Source organism: Pomacea canaliculata, linkage group LG7 (genome assembly GCF_003073045.1).
Source record: "Pomacea canaliculata isolate SZHN2017 linkage group LG7, ASM307304v1, whole genome shotgun sequence".
NCBI lineage: Eukaryota > Metazoa > Mollusca > Gastropoda > Architaenioglossa > Ampullariidae > Pomacea > Pomacea canaliculata.
In genome coordinates, this window is record NC_037596.1 from 13,968,215 (window position 1) to 13,993,200 (window position 24,986).

At 38.8% G+C, this 24,986-nt stretch overlaps 2 protein-coding genes across 2 annotated transcripts; both read right to left on the reverse strand.

The window, feature by feature from the left end:
* Window positions 1–10,203: 10,203 nt before the first annotated feature.
* On the reverse strand, window positions 10,204–15,604 carry LOC112568797 (thioredoxin-like protein AAED1). Its single transcript, XM_025246280.1, is given in 6 exon segments — window positions 10,204–12,036; window positions 13,365–13,545; window positions 14,343–14,440; window positions 14,853–14,889; window positions 14,892–15,113; window positions 15,428–15,604. Coding segments are annotated over 5 exon segments (510 nt in total). The 5' UTR covers window positions 15,440–15,604; the 3' UTR covers window positions 10,204–12,036; window positions 13,365–13,404.
* A 345-nt stretch (window positions 15,605–15,949) lies between these two features.
* On the reverse strand, window positions 15,950–24,738 carry LOC112568589 (intraflagellar transport protein 46 homolog). The gene is given in 13 exon segments (XM_025245964.1): window positions 15,950–17,492; window positions 17,989–18,092; window positions 18,284–18,344; window positions 18,481–18,547; window positions 18,709–18,821; window positions 19,178–19,312; window positions 19,459–19,552; window positions 19,982–20,056; window positions 20,535–20,689; window positions 21,294–21,329; window positions 21,332–21,393; window positions 23,926–24,031; window positions 24,593–24,738. Coding segments are annotated over 13 exon segments (1,128 nt in total). The 5' UTR covers window positions 24,620–24,738; the 3' UTR covers window positions 15,950–17,399.
* Between the last annotated feature and the right edge of the window lie 248 nt (window positions 24,739–24,986).

Sequence of the window (24,986 nt, forward strand, 5' to 3'; positions counted from 1 at the left end):
TTTGAGTGTGTACTTTCTAAGCCACTTCGACTGCCATGATTAACGACAAGCTGGTATCGACGATCTAAATTCTGAATGTACAGTCCACGAATCCATTTTTTCCCTGGAGCAATAAAAAATATATAACCACATTAAAATAACTGAAATTTCCATTGGGTCGAGTGGGATTGGAGTTCTAAGGAAATGAGGCCAAATATAGTTCTATAGATTAGAGTTATTATGGAGATATATCAGGAAATGTGTGATCAAAGGTCTATTTCAACTGCGACAGTGCCTGCATTTTCTCAAGGTGACATGTAATTATTTGTCTTCCTTGTTGCCCAGTAACGTCGACTGGCGAAGACAAGTCGGTCGAGACTCACATGACAGTATATAGTACACGTGACCGGCTATTCCGCAAATGTCAACATATGAATTCTTCTCAGCGTAAATCAGGACCTGAATATGATTGAGTTTATGCGCACTAAATGTGACTCAGCAACAACAATAAAGAATTAAATTAAATAAATAACAATTATAACAGATGAGAAGGCTACTGATAGATGACTAATGTAATTTACATACACACATGTGCGTGCGTCACACACACACACAGGGCACCAGGAAGGGGAACACCATACACTGCATACAGCATTACAATTCATGATCAAAAATGTGACATGATTTTTTTTTTTTTTTGGCAACAGTTTGATTAGAACGACCCCAGGTTGACACGTGTCAAGAGCCTCAGCGCAGTGTGACCCCGTGGCGTGACGAACTGTTCCCAAAATAGATTGCAGCACCACCATCGGCAAGGACTGAATGGCGACCTGTGAACACTCGGCGGGACGAGCAAAGGCCGCTCTGCCTATTCGGTGTGACAGGTACACAGGATGTTTGTGGTTATAATGACACGGGGGGGGGGGGGGGAGATACAAAAAAAAAAAAAATGAACATTCTATAATTTCGCAGGCAGCTTGCCAAATGAAAGGCCTGCAGGTCAGTAACTCATGACCTCTTGCAACAGGCATCACTTACTAAGCGTCGACTTCTCCCTGCCGCCATAACAAGCAGTTCTACATAGCATCACACACCTCCCCCATTGGACTCCAACCCCACCCGACTCCAGCCCCACCGATCCCACATGTACATTTTTTTTTTCAAGGAATGAGCGCAAAGGCTAAAAATAGACGCTTACGCGGCAAAGCTGTTGTAGCGGTTACACAACAAGGCGGGCCTGTGAACTGGTTCATTGTCGGCAAAATGCACCTGCCCTGTGACCGAGATGACATCATCGGCAAGCAAAAACAAACACGTGTAGTCTGCCGATGCCTGTAGCTAATAAATTTCAAAAAAAAAAATTTATAAAATGCAGATATCGAGATTAATGACCATATTAGGGGGTAGGGGAGGAATTAATTTATTCCTTGATGCAGATATGAAATATTTATGAACATTGATTATCTGGACCAGGTGAAGGTAGAGGCCTTGTGTCGTGTGTCTGCAAGGAAATGAAAGGTTGAAGCATTGCATAATGTGGAGGATGAGTGTGCGCTGGGGATAACGGTAGCTGCATCATGGTTATGTTACCCGACAGTCGACGGTTCGACGCCAGTAACTGCACATTAATTTTTATCAACAGGCTAAACTGCACGTGGGCGATTTCCATCGAAATTAAATTATAAATGAATCAATGCTGTAAAATATCTTTTCTGAGAGGGTCATTTTATACAAGAACCTGTCTCGATTTTTCCAGAACGTGAAAATTTCCTTTTTCCTGGATATTTCAGTTTGTGTGGGAGGAGGGATGTAATTCCCTTTTAATTTAAGAGTAAAACATTAATTACTTGTAATTTCTCAGCAGTTAATGCTCTGAAAGCTTCCTCTCAGTCGCCTCTCTAGCTGTCACCGTGCTGAACTGGAAAACCTTTCTCCTTCCTTCCTCTTGCTAAGATTTTATTTTCTCGCCCTGGCACTAACTTTTATTTATTTATTTTTTTAACTTCGAGGCAACTGAGAGAGAGCGTGAGGTGCAAAGTGTAAACGATCGGAGTTATTTCCACAACATGAAAGCCAAAAGCTAATCGATCCGCGTGCGCGACCTTTCACCTTTTGAACTCTTTAAAAGCAGCCGTGCAATAAAAGTTTATTTCAGTGGGTTGTAGACTATTTTTTTTAACCTAATTTGGGCACACTGTGGTCAGAGGTGCAACAATGGCATCAATAAATTTGGGGAGGGGTATCTATAATTTCGGGTACCACAGGCAAGGAGTGTCAAAGGAACTTTTGTTGTATTTTTATTTTATTTGTAAGACATTAACCAGGGTAAAGCTTGAGCTTAGCTCACAGCCGCAGAGAAAAGTGTCAGGAAAATATAGTTTAGGGGGTGTATCCTGCATGGGGACATTTCTTTCAGGTTGACTGGTTTTCGGGGATATGCGGCTTTGTGTGTGTGAGTGAGAAAGAGAGAGAAAGAGAGACAGAAAGAGAGAGAGGGAGCTTTTCTGCGTGTATGAATGAGTGTCCATGAATAACCAAGAAAACAAGAATTTGAATTGCATTCATGAACGTACAGTGCGCCTAAACTTAATTAACTTTCAATGTGTGCATGGAGAGTTCCAAGACGAGAAGTGCTTGTGTACTCTAAGCTACCCTACGAACTCTTGACCTCTTGTAACCTTTAGTCCTGTTTCATCAATAATCCTCTAATGGGGACAACGGTTACGAAAGCAAGCCTGCTCCCCGGGTGTTGATCTTAGTCACCTGGCTACAAAGTTTGCTGATTTTTTTTTCATCATCGTCATCATCTTCATCGTCGTCGTCGTCGTCGTCGACATCATCATCTCACTTCTGCCCAAGCTAGTTTGCGGATAGGCAAGTACTCGAACCTCTATGGATGCAATGCACAGTGTTCTGAACCTGAGACCGTTTCCACGCTCCTATCGATTCCTCCTCCCACACACGCGCGCGCACGCACAGAAGATTGCATTGAAATTTTGATTGAAATGTCGTCCGAGCTCGTCCCTGTACAAGTCAAGGCAGCCACTGGTCGTTGGGTAGTGCAGGCTGATCATGCAGTGGATTTACATTGCTGTTGTTGTCGTTGTCGCTGTAGTAACCTCCAATTATCGTCGTAATTATAGTCGTTGTCAGTCCTACTCCACCTTTTTGTTTACCTTTCGCTCATTCTATTTAAAGCCATGATGTCATCGTACCGGATCCAGTTATGTCTGTCGTTGTCACTTCGTGTCTCGTCGATCTCGTTTGATCATTGGCTGTAAAACAAATTAAAGACACTTGCCTGGATGGGATCCCCTACTCGAACCCTAAATAATTTCAACCAGGGTAACACCAGGTCAATATGGCAGCCCTTCCCCTCCGCCTTCTCCCTCAAGCGCATGGCCAACACCAACAAGTCCTGGCTTCCTATCGAGCCAGTTAAAAAAAAAAACAAGTGAAGACAGAAGACAAAAGATTCACCTTTAAAACACAGCTACATTGGAAATCCTGCCGCAAATGTCTGTGAAAATCAAACCCCCGGCCTTCTCTCTACCCCTACTACTGACCAAAGTTGACACATGGTAGGGTTTTAGTTGATAGTAAGAAGGTCCTGCACAGGAGACCAGCCCATGTCTTCACGTGTGTAAATCAGTTATCCATCCGCGATGTCGACCACCCACCTTGAAGGACAAACTTCGACAAGATGTCATGCCGGGTCACGTGTTCTTCAAGAAGATGCTGAACAGCACTCTTCACCTACACCTACGGTCGTGTGAAAGTAAACTGCTACTTGGTTATGTTTTGAAGGATGATGATGTCTGAAATATTCAGGAGAAGGTGTCCATGTCTTCGATGATTGAAGTCTTGTGTTTACCTGTCTTCGTAAGGGTCCTCAGTATAGTTGGTTGGCCTTTTAGCTGTCACTTCTTCTATGGTCGGGCATTGATCTACGATTCAATTTTCCCTACCTGACTTCGTCCTTTTGTTTATGGCACAATTCACTTCTTTGTATTTGAATGCTTATTCGGGTTTTTTTTCTTTACTCTCTTCAAAGCCCTCCTTTATTCACGGAGGTCTTGGATGTTCGTGACCAAGGCTTCCTCCTACGTCCTGACACATCATGAGCTGTTGGCAGTTGCACCTCTTTGATGTTTCAAGCGAGGGTGTTTACATCACAGCCTCTTCATTACCTTCAACAGTGGCTTTAAAGACCTTTGCAACATCTTGCATCTTCTCCAATTCAAAGCGAATTCGAGGGATGTCTGAGGGACGCTTCAACTTCAGTCTCACTAACACAGGGTATTGGTCATTCCCTATGTTAGGGCCATGATAATGCTGAATTGTCCAGGCAAAAAGATGAAGTCGATTTGGTAATGGATTAGTTCATCTGGTGAGTGCTATGACCGTCCTGGATCTTTTGTGGGGATGTAATGTGTCGAGGAGGTAATGCGTTCTAGTGCATGGGTTAGTTGTTTCATTTGGTGAAAAATGTGCGGACATGCCCTGTACCAATGAACGGTCCTTCTCTTAATATCTGCTTAATGGCCCGCGAATGATGTTATAAATATCCAAATGGCCCTTGGAGGAAGAAAAGGTTTCCCAACCCTGCATTAAACAAATCTCACGAGTGCAATAAAATAAACATCAAGCAATTAAGACAGGCAACAAAGGAGCACGCAATCATGTCGTCTGGTACTGTTTTTCACTTTCCTCTTTGATTTTGTTGTGTTCAAGACACACTGACATGAAATTTTCATAACGTGTTTTTTTTTAAAGTAAATTTCCCAATGGTAGATGGTTATTTCTGTAAAATTAGGATGCGCATATTGAAATGCTTATGTTCTTTAAAGTTGGTCAAATGGGGAGTCAGTCATAGGAGGGAGGAACTACATTTCCTCTTCACATGGGAAAGTCATGCTTGATTTTCCTTTTTTTTTTACGCTTTTTACATACTTGTCACGGTCAGGGCAGGAAAAGGGGGACAGGGTAGAGCTGCCCCTGTGTTCTTACCCCTCTGCCACATGGAAAGCGTGGAAATCGTGGGTCCTCGGATTTTTCGGGCCTCACGTGCAGTTCGGGCCGTACCACCCTTTGTCCAGATAGCTGCTGCTGTTAGCTGACTGATTTTTCTTTTTCTTTTGTGGGATCTCTGAGCAGGGCTGAGCTGCTCCCTAGGCGCCCTCCCCACCCCATTGCCTCACAAAAGAGAACTTTTCCTCAATTATCAATAAATGTCACAAACAGTTTCAACGTGGAAAGTGTCATCATCATAAACTGCAACATACTTTCCAGGTTTTATAAATGTAAACTGGATCTGATCCTGAGGCAGATTCAGCCACAGCTGCCTCAAGACTGACGAGCGTAGGTCCAGCAACAGCCACGACAGATGACTTTGGTCAATTCACTGAGCGTGACCACTGACGTGAGAGTTAACTGACTACCATGGACAGGAACGCCGGTAGGACCGAATGTCGGTGACTGTCACGTGACTTCGAGCTGCCAGAAGAGAACAATGGGTCACAGGACATGTTGCAGGTAAACAAGGTGACATTGGTGAAGAAGGTGACGAACGTGTTTTTGCCTCTTTCTCAGAGCTTTTTTCGTGCGACGTGAAAGTAAACAGTGGGGTCACCACAGTTTCCCGGCATCACACCTGAGCTGCAACAGGTGAAAACAAGGGTCGTAAGTCAAAACGAAGAAGAGCGCTCGGCAGAAAGTGGAGTTGACATCCAGTCATAAAGATGAGCTGATGGATATCGAATACCTGTCATTTGCTATTCACATCTTCATCAGTGTGCCAGAGAGGGTCGCCACATTGATGACCACGATGACCTGTTCTTGAGCCCAGAGTCCGCACAGGACGATATAGCCAACTGTCAAACTGTGTCACACGGCCAACGTGCCATTTATCTTCACAAAATACACATTAATAAAGAAACGTACTCCACCCTAACTCGGGTACCCCTGAGTCACCTACCTACTGAGGGGAGGACTAGCGCCCAGCAGGTGTGGTTGTCACTTATTCATCCGGAGCCATTTGCCGTTCTGTCCCGAGGACCACTGATATGGGGCAGAAGTGTGAGCTGTCGAGGGACTACCTACTCAAAGACAAAATAGTACATTAAGACTTTTCCATCTTGGTAGCGGGAAGGGTGGACCATTTGGATCCCTCTCTAATTAAGTACGATGTCTCTTCAGGCGGGAGAAGGGTGAACTGTTTATGGTTTTTCTCTCCCACCCCCTCTTCGACTGTGGGTCGGGGAAAACATTTGGCAGTGCTCCTGTGTCATATCAATTAACTGTAATGGTGCACAGGACCACGTGACATTTGCGAGAAGTCACGTTAATTATTTTACCACATTTTTATTGGTCTGTTTTGTAATAGCACTTCATGTCAACTTCTGGGAATGTTGATTGTGTTTGCTTGGGTGCTGGTGTTGATACTTGTGTTTGTTTGGGGGTTTGTAAACATATTTTGAGAAGTGTCATAAAATTGTTGTTGCAGTTTGATTCTTTAATAAGTATTTGCCACTGGGAAGGGACGCCCCGTGCTAATCTCGTGTTAAATAATTACTTTGAGGCTAGACTTGGTGACAGTTGAATTAATCCATGACAGATGGCAGACCAACCCTCAAACATAACAGCTATGAATGGTGAATCGGAATTATCAGACTTTCTCTCCTTTTCACATTTTCATCTCTTCCTCGATCAGTTCCTCACACTTTCTCTTGGTTATATGTGTATGTGGCAAACAGGTGTAAGCTATGTCATAAGTTTTTATTTTTTTGTGTGTATTACATCATGTCTTTCGATAAATCTCCTGCATTCTATTGTATTTTTATTTCAGGTAATACCAAGAGAGAGAGAAATTGTGATTTTCAGATGAAATGCATATATCAAATACAGTCACACTGACACAGACACTACAGACTTCTAGCTCCTCCGAAGTTCTTGTCAAACAACAACCTACTGCAACGCACGTCTCCCCCCGACGACCTTTATACAGTCGGAGGTTGGATTGTGTCGCAGCTGTCTCAGCCCCAGTGTAGTGTTTGTGAACACAGTCCTATATATATGTCACTCAATTTAAAAACAAAAACAGGCCTTTCATCACACTCTCCCAACGAGTATTGTTCTCGTTTACACGCGTCTGGGCTTTTCTATTGTTGTCTGGTTTGACTGTTGGTTTGTCCTTTGTCTTCTCGGCGGCTTGCTTAACAAGGTTTAAAGAAGCAGAAGTGTGAATGTGGCCTATATTTGCTCCCATGATTTGTGATAGGTTTACTAGTAGGTCTACTACTATTTTTCCTCCTTTTAAATCACGAGTTGTATTTTAACAAATGTAGCTTTAATGGGTTTGCATAATTGCATACGCGCGCGCGTTCTTGTATGTGAGGTAGAGAGGAGAGAGTGAGGTAGAGAGGTGATATATAGACTGTGTGGAATCTTCAGTTAAGTGGTTGAATTTGATGCAGAATATAATCTTCAAAATCGGATTAGCTCTCGGCATTCAAACTTACAAACACCACACCGCATAAAAGGTCAAACCAGCGGCGACATCATCATCTCCACTGATGTACCTGCATTCCCATCAACAGAAGCCCTGACAGCGCAAACACAAGATCCTTATGTCAATGTTTTTGACTATCTGCGCATGACAATTATCTCGAGATTGAAAGTGGAGTTGTTCCCCAACATTTGAGGAAATATTCTGAGCTAAGCTTTTAGTCGTAGGCATTTCTTGTCACACTCCCAAAGGTATGCCTGTAAACAAAACTGTCACCTTCAACAAATGAAAGATTAGCAACAATCTGGTCTTTTGCACAACTAACCAAAAAAGCATTCATTTTTTTTTTTAAAAAAAAACCACCCTAGTAGGTCTTTAATCGCAGCACATTAGGTTACTGTTGTTTTCATGAGCTACCCTCAACCTTACCTGTCCATGTTTATGACCTACTCTCAGGCATGTCGCCGTCCAAAACCATTTATCAGACTTGAAATGTTTTGGGCGTTTCTCGTTTTCTCAGGTTTCCGTGTTTAGACAGTTCTGCCGAGTTCCAAAATATATGGTAGCATGAATCTGCGTGCTCTCTCTCCACCCTGTCTGCTGTGCATCCCTTTCTACTTACTGTCACCATCTATTTCTGTTGACTTCCCTTCCACCGTCGAGCTTCCGCAGGTGAAAAATAATAAATACGGACCCAGCAATGGCTGTATCCTTGACGACATGAATTTAGCAATGTTTTAATATATTTGGGCCTTGTATTCAATGTGCATGCTGGTATCTAACCAAATCAAAGCGGAGGGTCTAAGCTTTTAGAATATTTATTTTAATAAAATTCAGTCATTACAAAGAGGTCATCATTTCAGTGGGTCTTTGGTGAATGAACACTGCCTGCTTAACCGGTTTTCACCCGACTGAGACCCGGAACCGACCTCTAACGGATGACTTATTTACCTAAACATGAGTCACTGGGAGGTCCATCGCAGATGGTTTATCTCACGGTCCTTCAAAAGGTCTGCGGTTTCTCTCTCCGACTTTTGTTATCGTCATCGCACATCAGTGAGTGCGAGAGGAAAGGGAAGAGTTAATTTAATTATGAACTAATATTTTTGATAAATACTGACGACATCCAGGTGACATGTAAGTTGCCCATGATGCTTATAAAAGTTGTTAAAGACCAGGGCCCAGCCGCACAACACGTTTAGGTCTTAAATATTTTTAGATAATAATTCAGACAATTTTTCACATCTAAATCCAAATTGTTTCAAATAAAACTGCTTAAGCCAGATTTTCGTTCCATAGGCAATTCTTCGTATGTTTTGTGATTGTGCAATGCATATACATATAGGAGCGATTTTTGAAGGTTTATATCTTTTAGAAAAGTTACAAATTATAGAAGCATGTTGTGCAACTAGCCCCTGCAGAGAGATAAGTGTCTTTTCATTTCTACACCGCCTGTCGCTGCTTCTTGGGATAAAATCGTTACCTTGTATTTGTTCTCACTCGCAGCCCTCTCACATTAACATAGGCCGGGAGAAACGCCACGTTGCTGCCCCATCCTTGCCTCATTGCATCATACACCTGGGCACTGAGCAAAGTTTAATTAGAGTTAAAAGTTCGAGCTTGGGGCAGCTGTTCGGCAGGTGCGAGCATCGACCTAAAATGAAATGTTATGCTGCCCATCACTTCACCAACCGTATTTGTACCCGCAATAAAGAGCAGGCATTGAACTCTGATCATCTAGCATGTTGGTTCTCATGCACCATGGGTGGGCACACGCTGTAAAACACACCAAAACCATTGTGTAATGTGTGTCTACTACCGCGCTGATAAACACAGACCTACACTATCGCGACCCTCGTACTGCAGACATGGATCAAGTAGGACTACACTTTTATCTTGAGCCTGCATGTTACCAGCCAGCCAGCCAGCCAGCCGAACATTACGCAACAAAGTACACACCGACGACTCACTGAGTAACACAGGATTTAGTTCCTACACAAGGCGACACACTCAAGGTGAATGGATTAACTGCGTACACAATATACACATAGATAAGATAAAGAAAAAGAGTAAGGTAGTAGGTAAGGCCATCTACCCATAGGGCAGGGAATTATAAATGGTTGACCCTCTCTAGGATACAACACATCTAAGGCAGAACGGAAACATCTCCTGCACTGTTATCAATGACAAAAAAAAAAGAAAAAAAAGAGCTAACTGTTGCTGGGTATGTGGAGTGGGGTGTCTGGCAAACCATCGACCCATGAGGATGGACACAACTCGTATACCACACATATATACATCTTGTGACACAGGGCAAGACAGGGCTACCTTCCTGTTTCAATAATCATACAAATGCCAGTTCATACTGCATAGTTGTATGGTGAATATTTCAGAGTACCCTTTCAGGCATGTCAGTAAAAAATACTATGCTTGCTTCATTTAGGGGTATAAAATTTGTACAAGCTAGGTGACATTATTGGCCACTCCCTTCCTTACGCCCATTCAACCACCTTTTCTCAGAATTTCTAGGTGTGAAGAAACACAGTTTCGTTTCCTAGTGTTTCATAGAAAGGTACAAGATCGTGTTTGGTTGGTGCGTAAAGGAGAGTGGGGGGAGGGGTTGGGATTGACATACTACATTGGGAATTCCCATTCTGCCTAGTCATTGTCCACATATCCTTGCTCAAAAGCATATTCGTACACTCACACAACACACGCTGGATAACAGGTCTTTATTCTGGAAATTCAAGTAATAGTTGCAATAAGACGTTCAGATGAATTGCAAAATATTGATAACCCCTAAAAACCCAACAACAGAGGTAAAACAAGTAGGAAAGTCTTTTTTCCAAATTTATACAAAATTGAGAAGAGGTAATAAATATTGATAAAAAAACGCACAAGCTTACCAAATGTTACAAAAATATCATTCATAAAAATTATGTAGCAAAGCACTGTTTTAGTGCAAAAACAATGAAGTCATGTAGGAGAGATAATATGAAATTTTAGTAAACCTAAACTTGACCTTACCTGGCCCTTTTGTCAATCCCCACGGTTCAGATACATTTGCTTCACCAGCCACCTTCTCGAGTTTATTTCTGTGGATTCTGTAGGTAAACTAGCAATCTTTGTTACCATTGTTAGCCTTCTACCTTCCTTCCCACTCCACACGCACACCTCTTCACAGACATGTTTCTGTGATCTAGTCCCTTAATGAGCCAGCAGTAAATGATTTTCATGATGGGAGGACCAAATTAAGTGATGAACACACACGCACATATGCATTTTGAAACACTGCTGTCAGTATCCCGTGTAACTGTCCTCCAGCATAAGAAAACACTTTCACAATGCATTATTTTTTTGACCATAAATGAAGCATATAAAGGTTAGTTTTTCAAAATTATGGACCAGACCCAAAGTTACTTAGTCATATTTATTCATTCATTCCTTGACTTGGATCGGGCAGTCCAGGTGGTGCAATGGTTAGCATCTGTCACCAGTACAGTGGAGGTTGTCTTGGGCATACTGTTCTTTCGCTGCATATAGCATCTGTTTAAAGGCCCGGCTGCCTTGCCCTGATGTAGCCTTATTTTCTGACCGAGCATAAAAACACCAATTCCCCCCGTCCCCTCCCGACTTGTACCAGCAATACTGGTCTGAACTGCTAGCTTGCAAATGTGAAGAGGTAGACTGGTCATTCAATGCAGGACCTACCCATCCTCGAGAAAGACCAAAGTGCTGAGCCTTGTCAGCTGCTGTGCTTATCCAGCTGTTCCTCTGACAACTAGTAGTAGTAGTGGTAGCAGTAGCACCAACATAACTGGGACCAGTCAAGTAACGAATGACAATAACCTTAAGGTTCAGATCTTAGGCGTGGTCCATAATTTATCAAAGTGCTGGTGATTGTACCTCCAAGCCACACCAACAAGACTAAAAGTTTATTTAAAACAGGTTAATAAAGTCTAGTATGAAAAAAATTATATATATATATTTTTGACCTTAATGCTACTGTCTTTTCCTGCTTCATTGTACGCAAAGACTGTCACATTGTACAATAGAGAATAGCCTTTAAAAAGACTTGATGTATTATAGTTCAACACAATTCGAGCCAAGAATTTACCAAAAATGTCAGTACAGTGATCTCACTATAAGCCAGCTCTGTCTCGATATATGCTAAGGTGATTGAAGATATATACATTATTAAAAAACACACACAACTGCACAAAAGAATGACTCAATTGAATAATGCTGCCTTATACTGTTGGTGAAATATCAATGTGTGTGAAGATAAGTACATTAGAAAGCAGACCCAAGAATATGCACAACTGGCAAGCAGATGCAAAAAGGCATGTATTTTAATGGAATGCACTGTTAGTTAAGCAGCCTCACTTTCTTGAACTCACAAGCACCTGCTGAGGGTCTTCTCGTCTTTCTCAGCTCAGTTCCTCAGGACAAGAAAAATGTTTTCCACTCATGCTTGGTAACCATACTCTGCAGCTAGTTTCTTACCAAACAGTCATTCTGTCCAAGTACTGGGAAAAGAAAGAGGGAAACTGAAACAAAAAAAGTCACCAAAAAGTGATGGTGGGTGTGGTGGAGAATGAGTGGAAAATGCGTGAATTAGGCACAACTTCTGTACTTCCAGCTGACTGAAACAATGATCTTCTGGCCCAATTATATCATATCATGTAGGTCAAATACTACATGTATCCTAAAAGGAAAAAAAACAAAAAAAAAAAGAAACCCCTATGGCTCATCATCTTTATGATTACCTCAACACTCCCCAGTTAATCTACTGTTACAAGATCTCTGTATTATCTTCTTCGGTATTATCTAAACTATGACACGGCCCAGTGTTTCGAACTTTCTGCAAAAAAAGTATGGAAAGTTTTGAGTTACTCTACACAAAGAAAAAACCCAGCTCTTAAAAACATTTGGATGGGACTACATGAGAAAGGTAAGTTCCCTAGGTGATCATCTCAAAGATGTCTTTGCTGGAAAAATGGCCTTTAAAAATGTGTCTGCTGCAATGTCGTTTTAAAATTATTGCTGTGAATGAATGAATTAGGAATAAATACAAATACAAGAGGTGGCAAACTGGTTCTGCTTGCCAATCGTATTTGAAATATTATGTTTACTTCTACAGACAGCATGTAATCACAGAGATGCACCCTTCAAAAACACAGCAAGGCCGTTTATCCCACTGTCAAATGTGCTTAAGAAGAAACATTTTATCGGTCTAAAAAAGCAATTTCTTTTGTGTTCTTTTTGCTCTGAACTGAAGATGCTGTCTTGAATGAGCCTAATTACTGAATTTAATACTGAAACCCTATTCCACAGAGACAAAACAAAGGATGAGGTTTAGTAAGCCATGGGAGATAAATTCCAAGAAATTTAATAATATGTACTTCCTTGAAAAGTCAGTGAAGTTATTACAGACTACAAAGAAAGAAATGAAGGCAACCACCCAATAACCAAGAGTGTACAAAGCATCTCAATGCAGAACCTCAAGAGAAGATGGTGAGAATCCTGCCCAACATCACCAGTCTCTAGAGTCTAGAGGTTCCAGGTTAGGGGCTGACCACATCACACATATTTTGCACTTATTATGGCAAAGTGCTTGTAGCTTATTGTTTGATGTTTTAATGGACAATATTATTATAATACCTGATGAGATCAAAAGCTTCCCACTATCACAATCAATGAAAAAATTAAAACTGCTTAAGTTTAGTAAATCATAAAAAAGAAGAAATCCATAACAGTACTCCATCATTAAAAAAATCTAATTGATTAAAAACATTAAGGATAAGGTCAAGTCACGACGAACTCCAATACACAGGAGTGGCATATGGGTAAACCAAAATGGATGTTAGCTATCTACCTTGCAAGAGTTTAGCAGACTCCTTGCTCAAGGTGGAATTCTAACGCTTTGAGCGGCTCTCTTCTCTGAATTTCAGCCAGTCATCAAGTGCTTTTTTGTAGTCAACTCTGGCATTATGTATCCCCACCAGCTCGAGAACCTCTTGCATGCTAGGCCAATCTGCTGGATGCTCTTCAGTATGCTGTAAGCAAGAGAGGAAAAAAGCCAATTCAAAGTTTTTGGAACATAACATGTAGCCTTGTCAGACTGCTAACCATTATCGCTGATTACTACTCACACCCTGGTTATCCATAATTCACCAGACATTTTTTTTTTTGGGTAGGGGATCCTACTCTTCCATTTTACTGCATTTCCTATTGTGCATAAATCATGTAAGTGAACTCCAAATCACATAAAGAAATTTGTCAAGAGACTATGAAAACACAAATGATTTGGTATCAGGGTCTAAAAAAAGAGTTTAAGTCAGATGTTTCACTGTGTAAAAACACTGTTTTCTTAAGACACCTGAAATCTATTATATTGTCATTACCTGAGTGAGTTTTACATCCATGAAAACACATCACTTAATTAAAGCAGTTTCTTAACATCAAGGGTGAAGATCACTTAGTATTAATACATGTTTATTATGTGTTTTGTTCTGCTGTTTGATACAACCCCCAAAAATGGTTAAATAAGAGTCTAACACCCACAATAATTTTACCTGAGTCAAAAACCCTTGCATTTTATGAATGGGAAACTCCAATTTGAATGTTCTTTGTTAATTTAGAAGGTAATGGCTAAAGACTTAAGCATGTGTTTAGCAATAATAATAATAACAGATGGAAGCTTGTTTTTCATGCAGTGTAAAAGCAACTGTCAGCAAGCCACAGCAACAGAGCACACCCCTGATGATTCCACTGATCAAACAGTGCTCAAGTCACATGCATATATATATATCTGCATTGGTGCCTGCATGTGAGCTACACAAGCTATTTTTACCTGATAGAGAACATTTTTATCCTTGTCCAAAAGAAGTGTTCCTCCCTGTTGCCATGAATCACCAGCAAGATGGGATGTTTCCTTTGCTAAGCGGATACCTAAATAAAGTTAGTTAACAATTAGCTAATAAATTATATATGTAACATGCTACAAACCATAAAGCTACCTCAAAAGAATCTGCAGCAAAAAGGAACTGAACATGATGCCATGCAGTCCCTGAAGTCACTATTAAAACTATTCAAAGTATTTTCACTAGTCTCACATTATATCATGCAAGAAATTCATGTATGTTTTGCTGTCAGGCAATTTCAAAAAAACAGTAAATACCTATTATTTTCTAAAAGGATGTTTTAATATCGTTATTTACTATAAAACATTTAACATTAAATATGCTGACAAAAATAGATCAACATTACTGATTGGCCACACTCACAACCCCTACCAAGTAGTTTTTCCAATCACATATGCACACACACACACAATGAAAGAAAAATCTCTGTGTATCCGTACCTTCCACGATACCTTTCAACCATAGGTTTTGAAGCCAGAGTAAAAGGCCGCACCAGCGAACGGAAAACACCTCTTTTTGAGTTGGAAATACTTGTACAGGCTAACAGAAGGGTCTGTAAAAAGGTCACCACAGAAAAGACCGGAGTTTCTCTGCAAGTATTCAGCCATTTGTTCTGGTGTTGAGCTTCCAATGAAAATCAGGCGAGTTTTGGTGGAGGAGAGAACATCCGACAGATAGGACAGGCCTGTACTTTGAGTAAGCTGTGGACACAAAATACAGAAACCTAAATCTAGTAACGTATCTCTCTCCTCAAAATAAATCAACTTACAGTTTAGTGATCCAAGGAACCAAGTCGAAACGGTAATTTTTTAATTGTTCTGTTTATAGCCACCCCATTCATGAAACAAATTTGATAAACAACCATCTCTACTAATGATCCTACCTCTTCTCGAAAGGATGAAAAAACTAGCTCACAACAAAAACAAACTACAAAAAAGTTTCCATGGTAAAAAGTTGTCAACTCTTTTTTTTATTTTGCATTTCGCGTTTCATAATGTCATTTAAGAAAATTTACCAAGCCACTCATGCAAAGTTGCGCAGAAAAACCACCAAAGAATATTTATCATCCCCCATTGGAAGAATGGAGGAGGCAGAAACTTTCAATCCTGTTGAATCGAAAATTTCCAATTGATCGAGACTTGACGGCAAGTCAGCAGCGGCCATCTTTGAAGAGCACTGTTAAGGGGGACAATCCATGTACACTTAGATTTGCTAACCTTCAAAGATGATTTTCGAAAAAACATGTAATTTTACTATTTCAAATCGTTTGCAGAATACTTAAGGCCTTTAATCATTAAACTTCCTCGAATTTTTTTTTACTGGTACTTCTTTAATTTTTATCACACTTTTAATTTTTCTGAAGCAAGAAAAATGTCAAGGCTTTTTAGAAGTAAAACCTTCAACCCAAGAGGTTCAACCATACAGATTCATGGTTCAACTTTGGTTCATTCTCAAGGATGATGATGAAGTATGAAATGTTGCGGAAACAAATACGGAGCTTAGGGCACACATGAAAGGACTTGCATGAAAAAAAAAAATTTTCAACAGTTGTTTTATTTTTGCATGCACAATGTTAAACAATATTTTATGAGATTCATGCTCACGGTCAAACATTTATTAGATTCACAATTACCCAGATTAGCCAGGCCTGACGAGATTGGGTGGGGGGAACAAGTGGATCTGATGTACCTGTACCTGCGAAAGGGCCAGCCTTGGTCTGGATATTTTCCCTTTTGCCTTTTAAAGGAAGGTTGAAGCAACATTCTTTACTCTGGGGATTTTTGTCCTATGGAGCGGGTTCTACAACTTTGATCCTTTAATGTCTTTTTTCCACATTTCCTGACCACTCGCATAAACAACTCTATGTAAAAGTAGTAATGTAGCCAGAGAGATCATCTACCCGGGGCCTGTGCTGGCTCTCAGTTGCCCTGGTTGTAGCTACTAATTAAAGCACAAATTTGTATTACTGGCAGACAATTTTTTTCCAGTTAACTTCTAAACGAGGCAGGTGTGTAGAAAGCTTCCAGTTTAGTCACATTCATTGTTAAGGCTCACTGAGCTTAACAGCGAAGAACTTCACACGAGGCTAAGTGTTGGTCTCGGCAGACAGACAGCAATCCACCTATACGCATCCATGATTAAAGTGTGGCGCCATTGACACAAAATGCACAACATGCCTGCATCAATAAAGTATCAAAAACAGAAGAAAACAAATGCACAGATAATTTAATTGCTTAAAACTTATCTAGTAATAACTGTAGGTAATCTTGGCTGCATGTGTTATATGTACATACGCACATATATTTTTGTACGGTGTGTTATCACTAATTCTTACACTACATTTGTTACACTTGTTAGTGGCCTTAAAAGATAACATAATCCCCCATATATGCTTAGCCAGCTATAACAAAATATGACCATTCTTATTTTGAGCCCAAAAGTGTTTTTCTGTTGTACTTCAACAAGTCTCAATCCCTTGCACTATTTTAACTAACCTGATACATGGTATGATTGTAGAGAGCTCAAATTCATCTATTTTATTACAACCACATGAACAAAAGTAACAGATTTAATTAGATCTGTAAATTCTTGCTGTGTCCATCTTTAATAACACAATGTGAGAAAGCTTAAACACCAATTTCAGTACTGCTGCAGACAGCAAAGTGTTAGCTTTTGTATGTACCAAGCTTTCCTCCCAACCTGGCTTTACCTCTACCCACATGACAAGTAATCGTACAGGTCAAGGGACTTAACTTCCCTGTCCCAGCTGAATGGCTTGTTTGTGCATTGTCTTTCTACTTCTTTATCACAAAGACTGATTCTTTTGGAAAGGACTGAAGATGGTTCACATTCTTGAAACATTTTCTTGGACGGACATCATCACAAACTTTTGTGTTTGAAGTGGCACAATCTTCCCAATGTTGTGAGTCTACAAGAAATCACCACCTCAGAAACCGAAATATCCTATCTGGTGGTAGTGTCAACTGCTACATCATATGACCAGATACAGAGAAATCTCCTGTCCCATTCATCTTCAGAGCATTGTCAATTTGGTTATTTGCTGCTAGTGCTTGGAAATGCTGAAACAAAATTTAACACTGACTTAATGATCTTGGTAACTATGCATAATGTATGTAAATAAGAATAAGAATTTTGAGTAAATATGCTGAAAACAAAGAGTATCCTCCCTGTTACATCCAAATTATAATGTGAAAATGGCAATGTGGTCTGAGGAGAAATGTTTACTATCACTGTGGGAGAATTACACAAGTAAATTAACCAAGCCCTCCCTCTCTCACCTCACCCACATCTTTTCTCGTCTCTCTGCATCCTCGAGTAATATGACTAAGGTAACTGTAGTAGATAACTATTGTTTCATCAATGTTTTCTCTGTATGGATGATGTCACATTGCAAAGAATTTGCAATTGGGCTTGCTGCATGTGAGGAGAACAGTGTTACAAAGCTACATTGCAAGCCAAATCTTGCATGCACAAACCTTTCAAATATTGCAACGTGAGAATGTAAAGTATACATATATAAGTAGCTACGTTTGATCATCATGTCTTGTAACATACCTGAGAGTTCTTGAACTCTGAATAAAGTGTGAATAAAACGTGGAGTGCCTGGATTTTTTCATTGTGATGAGATAAGCCCTTGTATATTGGAATGTCCAATATGGCTGCAAGGTAAAGCAAAAACAGATGAAAGAATATAGCAATGCACTTTTATACAAAACTGTCACCTTCAAGAACACAAGTACACACAAACAGATCCACACAAACACACATACAGTTAGACCATAGTAGAATGCATATGAGTTTTTATTTGACATATTTATACATTTTTACATATATATATATAGATACTTACAGCAGATAATTTCTGTAAACTGTGCAAGATCACAGTCCAGTTCTGCAGTAGGAAGTGATACCTGAAAATCATGACAGAAACTAATTAACTCAGCAGGAGTGCACATGCATTAAAGACAACTTAGTTTAACGAGTGTTCCAGGAGCATAAAATTTTTATTCATTTAACCATATGAATCAACAGAAACAACCTCAGTACCTCCTTCAGCAGATCTTCAAATTCTGGTGGCCACTCCTGCATTAAGGTTTCCACATCTGGCATATTCCTACAAAATGAATGGTACACAAGGATAACAATCTTTTTAAAATGTTTCTCTTGTTACAGCAAAGAAGTAAAAAGTAGAGTTCCCATCTTCTGCCATTACTAGAACTGCTATCAGACATAGCTATATGTGCTATGACTACCAGCAAAAAACATCCCTCTCACCTTGAATAGTGCACATTTGGAGGTGGCTTGGATCTATGAAGATTGCGGATGCTTTCAATCCAACTTTCAATAGCTTTGGGATTCTTTTCTGCTTTTTCCAGGCGTTTGACTACCTGCAACATTCTGGGGCTATGTCAGTGCTGAGAAGTCTATGACCCTTTAACTGTTTACAGGTGATCATATTTTTTAAAGTCTCTTCGAAAAAACATTTATAGGCAGTTAAGATTTCAATAGTTTATTCTTAAATGGTAAATTCCAAGGATTTGAAATGATGAGCAACAACATCCACTTGTCCTACACAAGGCTAAAGATACAAAAGTTTTTAAAACTTGCATGAAATGAGCTTATTGTTTCTACATTTGGGATATCTCTCTTATTCTGATGATGACAGAGTGACGATAACCATTAAATGAAACATTTTCTCCAAAGGCTGTAAACTAGCTGTACAAATAAACAGGCAGTCACATACCAGAGCCTTGGCAGTGGTCTGCTTTGAGATTGCTCTCAACTGAAGATCAAGGACTGTAGGGTCAGACTGCTTTGCACATGGCTCATCAAGAACAGTCAGACCCAATGTGTCTGGTTTGTTGTCAGGGCGTGGGATCTAATGCAGCATACAAGAACAAATTAATGCATATGTAACAACCACCTCACATTCACTCACACATACACACAAACAATTTCGACTAAAATGCACCAAAATTCATCAACATAACTCACACTTAAAAAACATAAATAGGGTTGACAAACCTTAACAAAGGCATCAATATCCCCTACAGAAGGAATGAAGTCAGGTATAAATGGCTTAAGTTTGTGTTCCAGCTCTATGGACTGTGGTGTATACCTGTGAATTACAAATGATGTAGTTTCATTATTATGCCTGTGTACAACAACCTATGAACCCATTAGGCTGTTTTTATTTCAAGTTCAGTTAATGACTATAGCTTTGATAACATTTTACTCTAACACTTAAGTAGTCATGATGATCTACCATCCTCAACAATAATAATAAGTGTAAGCAAATATTCCCAACCAATAGAGGGATGGGTGTTTCTGGTGCTACAAAAAAAAAAAAAAAAAATCATCACTTGCAAAAGCCTTAATTCCACTAATCAGTATTCCATATATTCAAATGTACACAGCAACTGATAAAAAAAGAGCGAGAGGGAGTCTCTAGTCATTATACCATGAGTGCCACTATATCTTGTAGTTAAGGATGAGAGGTATTGATGAGAGGTCAGTCTGCTTCACCTATGTATAATAAATAATTAACCTTGTGATGTACTGGAAAAGTTCTTTGATCTCTGCAGACACTGAAAGATTCTCAAACTCTGCTGGATCATAGGCTCTGAAATAAAATATCAAATCAAATCAAATCAAATCAGACTTTATTGTCTGTCAAGGATACCCAAGACAGAAATTTGTCTTTTGCTCACAAGGGCAGGCATACATACACAGACATTTAATACACACAGTTAGGAGTAAAGATACATTGTCATGGTAGGTTATTATATATGAAATATACGAAACACATATAAATCTCATCACATACTTTTTATCTTACTATTATAAAGACCCATAAAAATTATCCCCCTTATCATGCTTGTCTTAGAGCTATAAACAAATAAAGAGATAAATGGCACCTTCTTGGATTTTTTACAATATGCCATATAAAGGACTCCTGAAAACTAGTTCTTGATTAATGTGAGGTGACCTAAACAGAACTTAACATATTTAACAACCCCTCCACAATTCCACCCCTCTCCCCCCAAAAAATTTTATGTATATGCAAAATCAAAAGAATACATTTTCAAATTAGTGCTTACCCTTCCACTTGAGCACGATCTTCATCATCATCATCATCATCGTCATCATCACTTTCTTCACTTTGGTCATCATCTTCCTCTTCTGAGTTGAACTGTTTAGTCTGTGTTGGTGGCTTTCGTGGAAGGTCATTGCGCATTAAAGGTGTAGGTTTCATCTTTCAAATAGATATATATTACTTTAAACATATATTTCTATCTATAAGAATAGCTTTACATACGTGTAGACTAACACAAATACATGCATGCAACTTTCAATTAATAGTTTTTCTAACATATATTTTTAAAAGCAGCCATAAGCACCTCGAGGAGTAACAGGGAATAAACAATATTTTCAATATTGAGCAAACTATTTGTTTTAGAGACAATAAAAAATTGTCAAAAGAGATATAAAGGCTATTTCACAGGCATTAACTTTTTATAGCCCTAACTTGAATAATCCTTCACGGGAAATATATTAAAAAGTGATGTAGTGTTAAAAAAATAGCTCATTAAACCTTTGAATGCTTTTACTTTTCTTTGGTGAAAAAAAAAATCATAAGTTACATAAGCACACCCACAAAACACCAGCAAACACTGGCATTTCTAAAGGTTAACAATGAAGTTATAAAGACAAACAAAACAGACAAAAAACAAAACCAAAAAGATTGGAAGACAACAACACTTGAATACTTGCTGTAACTTCCTCTTCCCCTGATCCATTCTAATGAACCCTCCCAAAAATAATCTAAACTCCCTAACACATCTAACACTCTGACACACCTGCTTAACTTTCTTGTCATCCTCATATGGATCATCCTCCCACTATCATCATCTGTCAGTCCTCCTTGTGGTGGACTGTCACCACGAGAACGTCCTTGATCTGTTTACCACAGACACACAATGCACAATGCAAAAAATGGCAAATGATTTTATCATGACTATCATACAAAATAAAACCCTCCTGATATTCTGATGACTCTGTAAATTTTGCTTAACTTTTTTACTTGTTTATGAAGAGATTCTTGGGGAATGCTGCTTTTTGGTAAAACAGTACCCACATTAATGAAAGAACATAAGCATAGATCTTTCATCGTCTCCCCTTGCGTTTAAACAGGTTTAGTCTCTAAGTGAAAAACACTACTCATGATTTTGGTAAAAGTGCTAAAAGACTCATTTGTTCATAGGATGCTGGAATACTGAATAACTTGAAACAAAAGTATTTTAGTTTCAGAATTAAAATATATTCCACAATAAGACATTTGCCTGATTAAATCAGAAATAGGAATCACAAATGGATGCAATATGAAACATATTTACAAGCATCCCCCAATCAATCCTATCACCAGTTTAATAGCTAAACAAAGTCATATTTACACATAAAGATTTTAAAGGCTTACCTGCCATCAAACACATGCATAACAAAATAATAATTAGATTTAATTCCAAGCAGATGACTGAAGGCCATTACGAATCAAAAACAAACTATGCCCAAATACAATTTACCACTGTTGATGATTTGTTAAGAAAAGTTGTTATAACTTTCGATAGATTTTTTTTCCAGAAAAGCACTTGTGAATTGATCACAATTCACAAACTGTCTAAAAGATATGATGTCACTAATTTGGTCCTCCGAGGCTGGTCAATATGCACTGAAAAGTGCAGTCTGGCCAGGAGTTGCCATAACAGCAATCTTATTCAAGTAACACTAAGTAAACAAGAGCTAATGGCTTCTCCATGATGACAATGTCAATGCTCAAAATCTCATGACATTTCTCACTCTTTTGAAATCAGTAGCTTACAATGAACATACCCCAGTCATTTCAAAATAGTTTTGACTTAAAATCACTGCATATTTCTCTAGCCACACAGTTAAGCCACAGCTACATGAATAAATTTTGACACCCAAGCATGCATCACAACAGCCAACACCAATCATCAGCTAAATTGTCCATCAGATGGACAAAATTTTTCATCTACTGCTGAAGTTCTCAAAATAAATGTAAACTGCAAAACTGTAGATGACTATACATTTTTTTCTTTTTAACATATAATGCTGCATACATTAAAAAAAATACATTTGCTCTTTCTCTCTCACACACACACATATATATAAGTGATATTTATAAATATATGTGTAGACATTAATATTTACAAAAGTACATTTTTATTTTAAACTTCTTAGTGTTAGCCCCAAGCATTACTCAGGCATGGAATTGTGTAGAACTGGTTAACCTCCAACTATTACTAGGACTTGGAATTTTACATAAAAATTGTTAAGATTGATGATTAACCTCATTTGACCCAGATGCAATGTTAAGACCACGGACTGCTTATTTTTTACATCAATTATAATCCAAAGTTGGGTTAAATGCCAAGGAGGTGAATGTGACAGGCACATGGTCTACTTTTTTTTGGCCCCATAACCTGTAGATGTAAATGTGCAAAAGCAGACAACACCAAAAAAGAGACTGCCATAATTCATGCTCTGACTAGCCTGTGATTTTGGCTGCCAGTTGTATACAACAAGCACAACCTGGCAATAAATCTCCAGACATTAACTGATGATGACTTCATCCATATAATAAATAAAGGACAGCAGTTTCGGATGCTTCTGAAAGTCTGAAGCTAAACACATCACAGTGACTTTTAGAACTACAAGCAAGACAAAGTCTGTAAATGACCACAAAGTCTGTCTGATAGCTTAGTATGTCAGATAATCATAATGGATGCAGAGATGCATTTATGCACTATTATTGATTTATATTAGAATGACATAAAACTTTAAGTACTCTGAAGGTATGTATCTAAAACAGGCACTGAGTATTAAGTAAGTGCAAGGTAGACAATGAAATATACTACTTCTGTCTTCTAAATCATGCAATAGAAAGGTAACAGTTATGACAATATAGCATGCTGGTGGTTGTGCACAAATAATGGTTCATACTATATTAAGGTGGACTATTTCTTCACCTTTTCTGCTTTGATTTTCTTTAAGCAGGGCCTGGCGTGCTTTGGCTTCGAATAAAGAGAACAGAAGAGACATGAAAAAGGTAATCCTACAGGAACCATTTGTATAGCAAACATTAATTAAACATGTGTGTACATGTGTGCATATGCATATATTATATACACATGTACATATGCACACATTGTGTGCATTTATGACAATACATGCATATGTACTTACCAAATATAATGCATGTATCTAAATTTTTGTGCACATGCATGTTTGATGACTAAATATAAAGACACAAACAAAACCCTCCATACAAAAACACCATCTTTAAAAAGCTGTTTTCCTTTACATATGGAAGAGAGTTATGAACAATCACTGGTGTTTGTCACAATGCTGTTGGAACTGTTTAGGATGGAAAAAGATCCTCATGCAAGCTTACAAATTTCTTACGCTCACCAGGTGGGTTTGCAACACGAGGTGTAGGAGAATAAGTACTGGCTATTTCTTCCGCGTCTGGAACTTCTAAAGATTCATCATAGGGTTGGTTCTGATGAAGCCGAGCCTGAAAAATTAACACATCCAAAACAGAAACGACAATCTCGCTTTGCAATTACAATATTTAGTGGGGTTGATGCAGATTTTAAAATAATACTATTGTTATTCATACATCTATATTGGCTAGAAATACCATTACAAACTTAAGGAGACTATAATGATAATAATTTCTGGAATTGTTGATGGTGTATAAACTTTTCGCGCTATATTTACACCTATTCAAAAGCTGACATTAATTTTATGTATTAGTACACTTTTAGCGTTTTCTGTATAATTATATTATACCCAAGTATTTTTCTTTGTACTTAAAGAGTAAGAGGGCGAGAGAAAAAAAGAGAGATAACGGAATTGTGGAGAGAAACGGAAAAGACACTAACTAGAGTCCTCGGGTTTACTCTAAAGCGTCAGTCTCTACGACCGTAGCAACCACGCTTTGAGATCAACACTTGAGTCACACTCTATTTCTACACTCTGAGAAAAGTATATATATTGTCGAATTAAAGTACTGGTTATTATTTACATTATTAAAATTAATGTAACAAGCTATCTTTGATAAAAACATCTTTACTCGTTCATCTTCGTCTGGAGAATCCATTTTCCTTTCTGGCGACTCTATGGCACGTACGCTTTAGCAGAGCTGATAGATTGTTTACGCATATGTCTTTATTATTTTATCTGGATTAAACAATGCATTTCAGTTAACAAAATTATTTCTAAGGTTCATATTTTTATAACTTTCTGTGATTGTAAAGAATTACGAAAAAAATGCTTGACTTTCTTTCCTATAGAGCTCTGGGTTCAGATCTCGTCTCGGGCATGCTGTTCTTTCTCTGCATATGGCATCTGTTTGCACGGCTTGCCGCGATAAAGCCATAGTTACTGGCTCTGTGTAAATGTGGTATCACATTCCTTGATCTACAGCTTCCATGATTTCTAGACGTAGAGGATAATTAATAGAACAT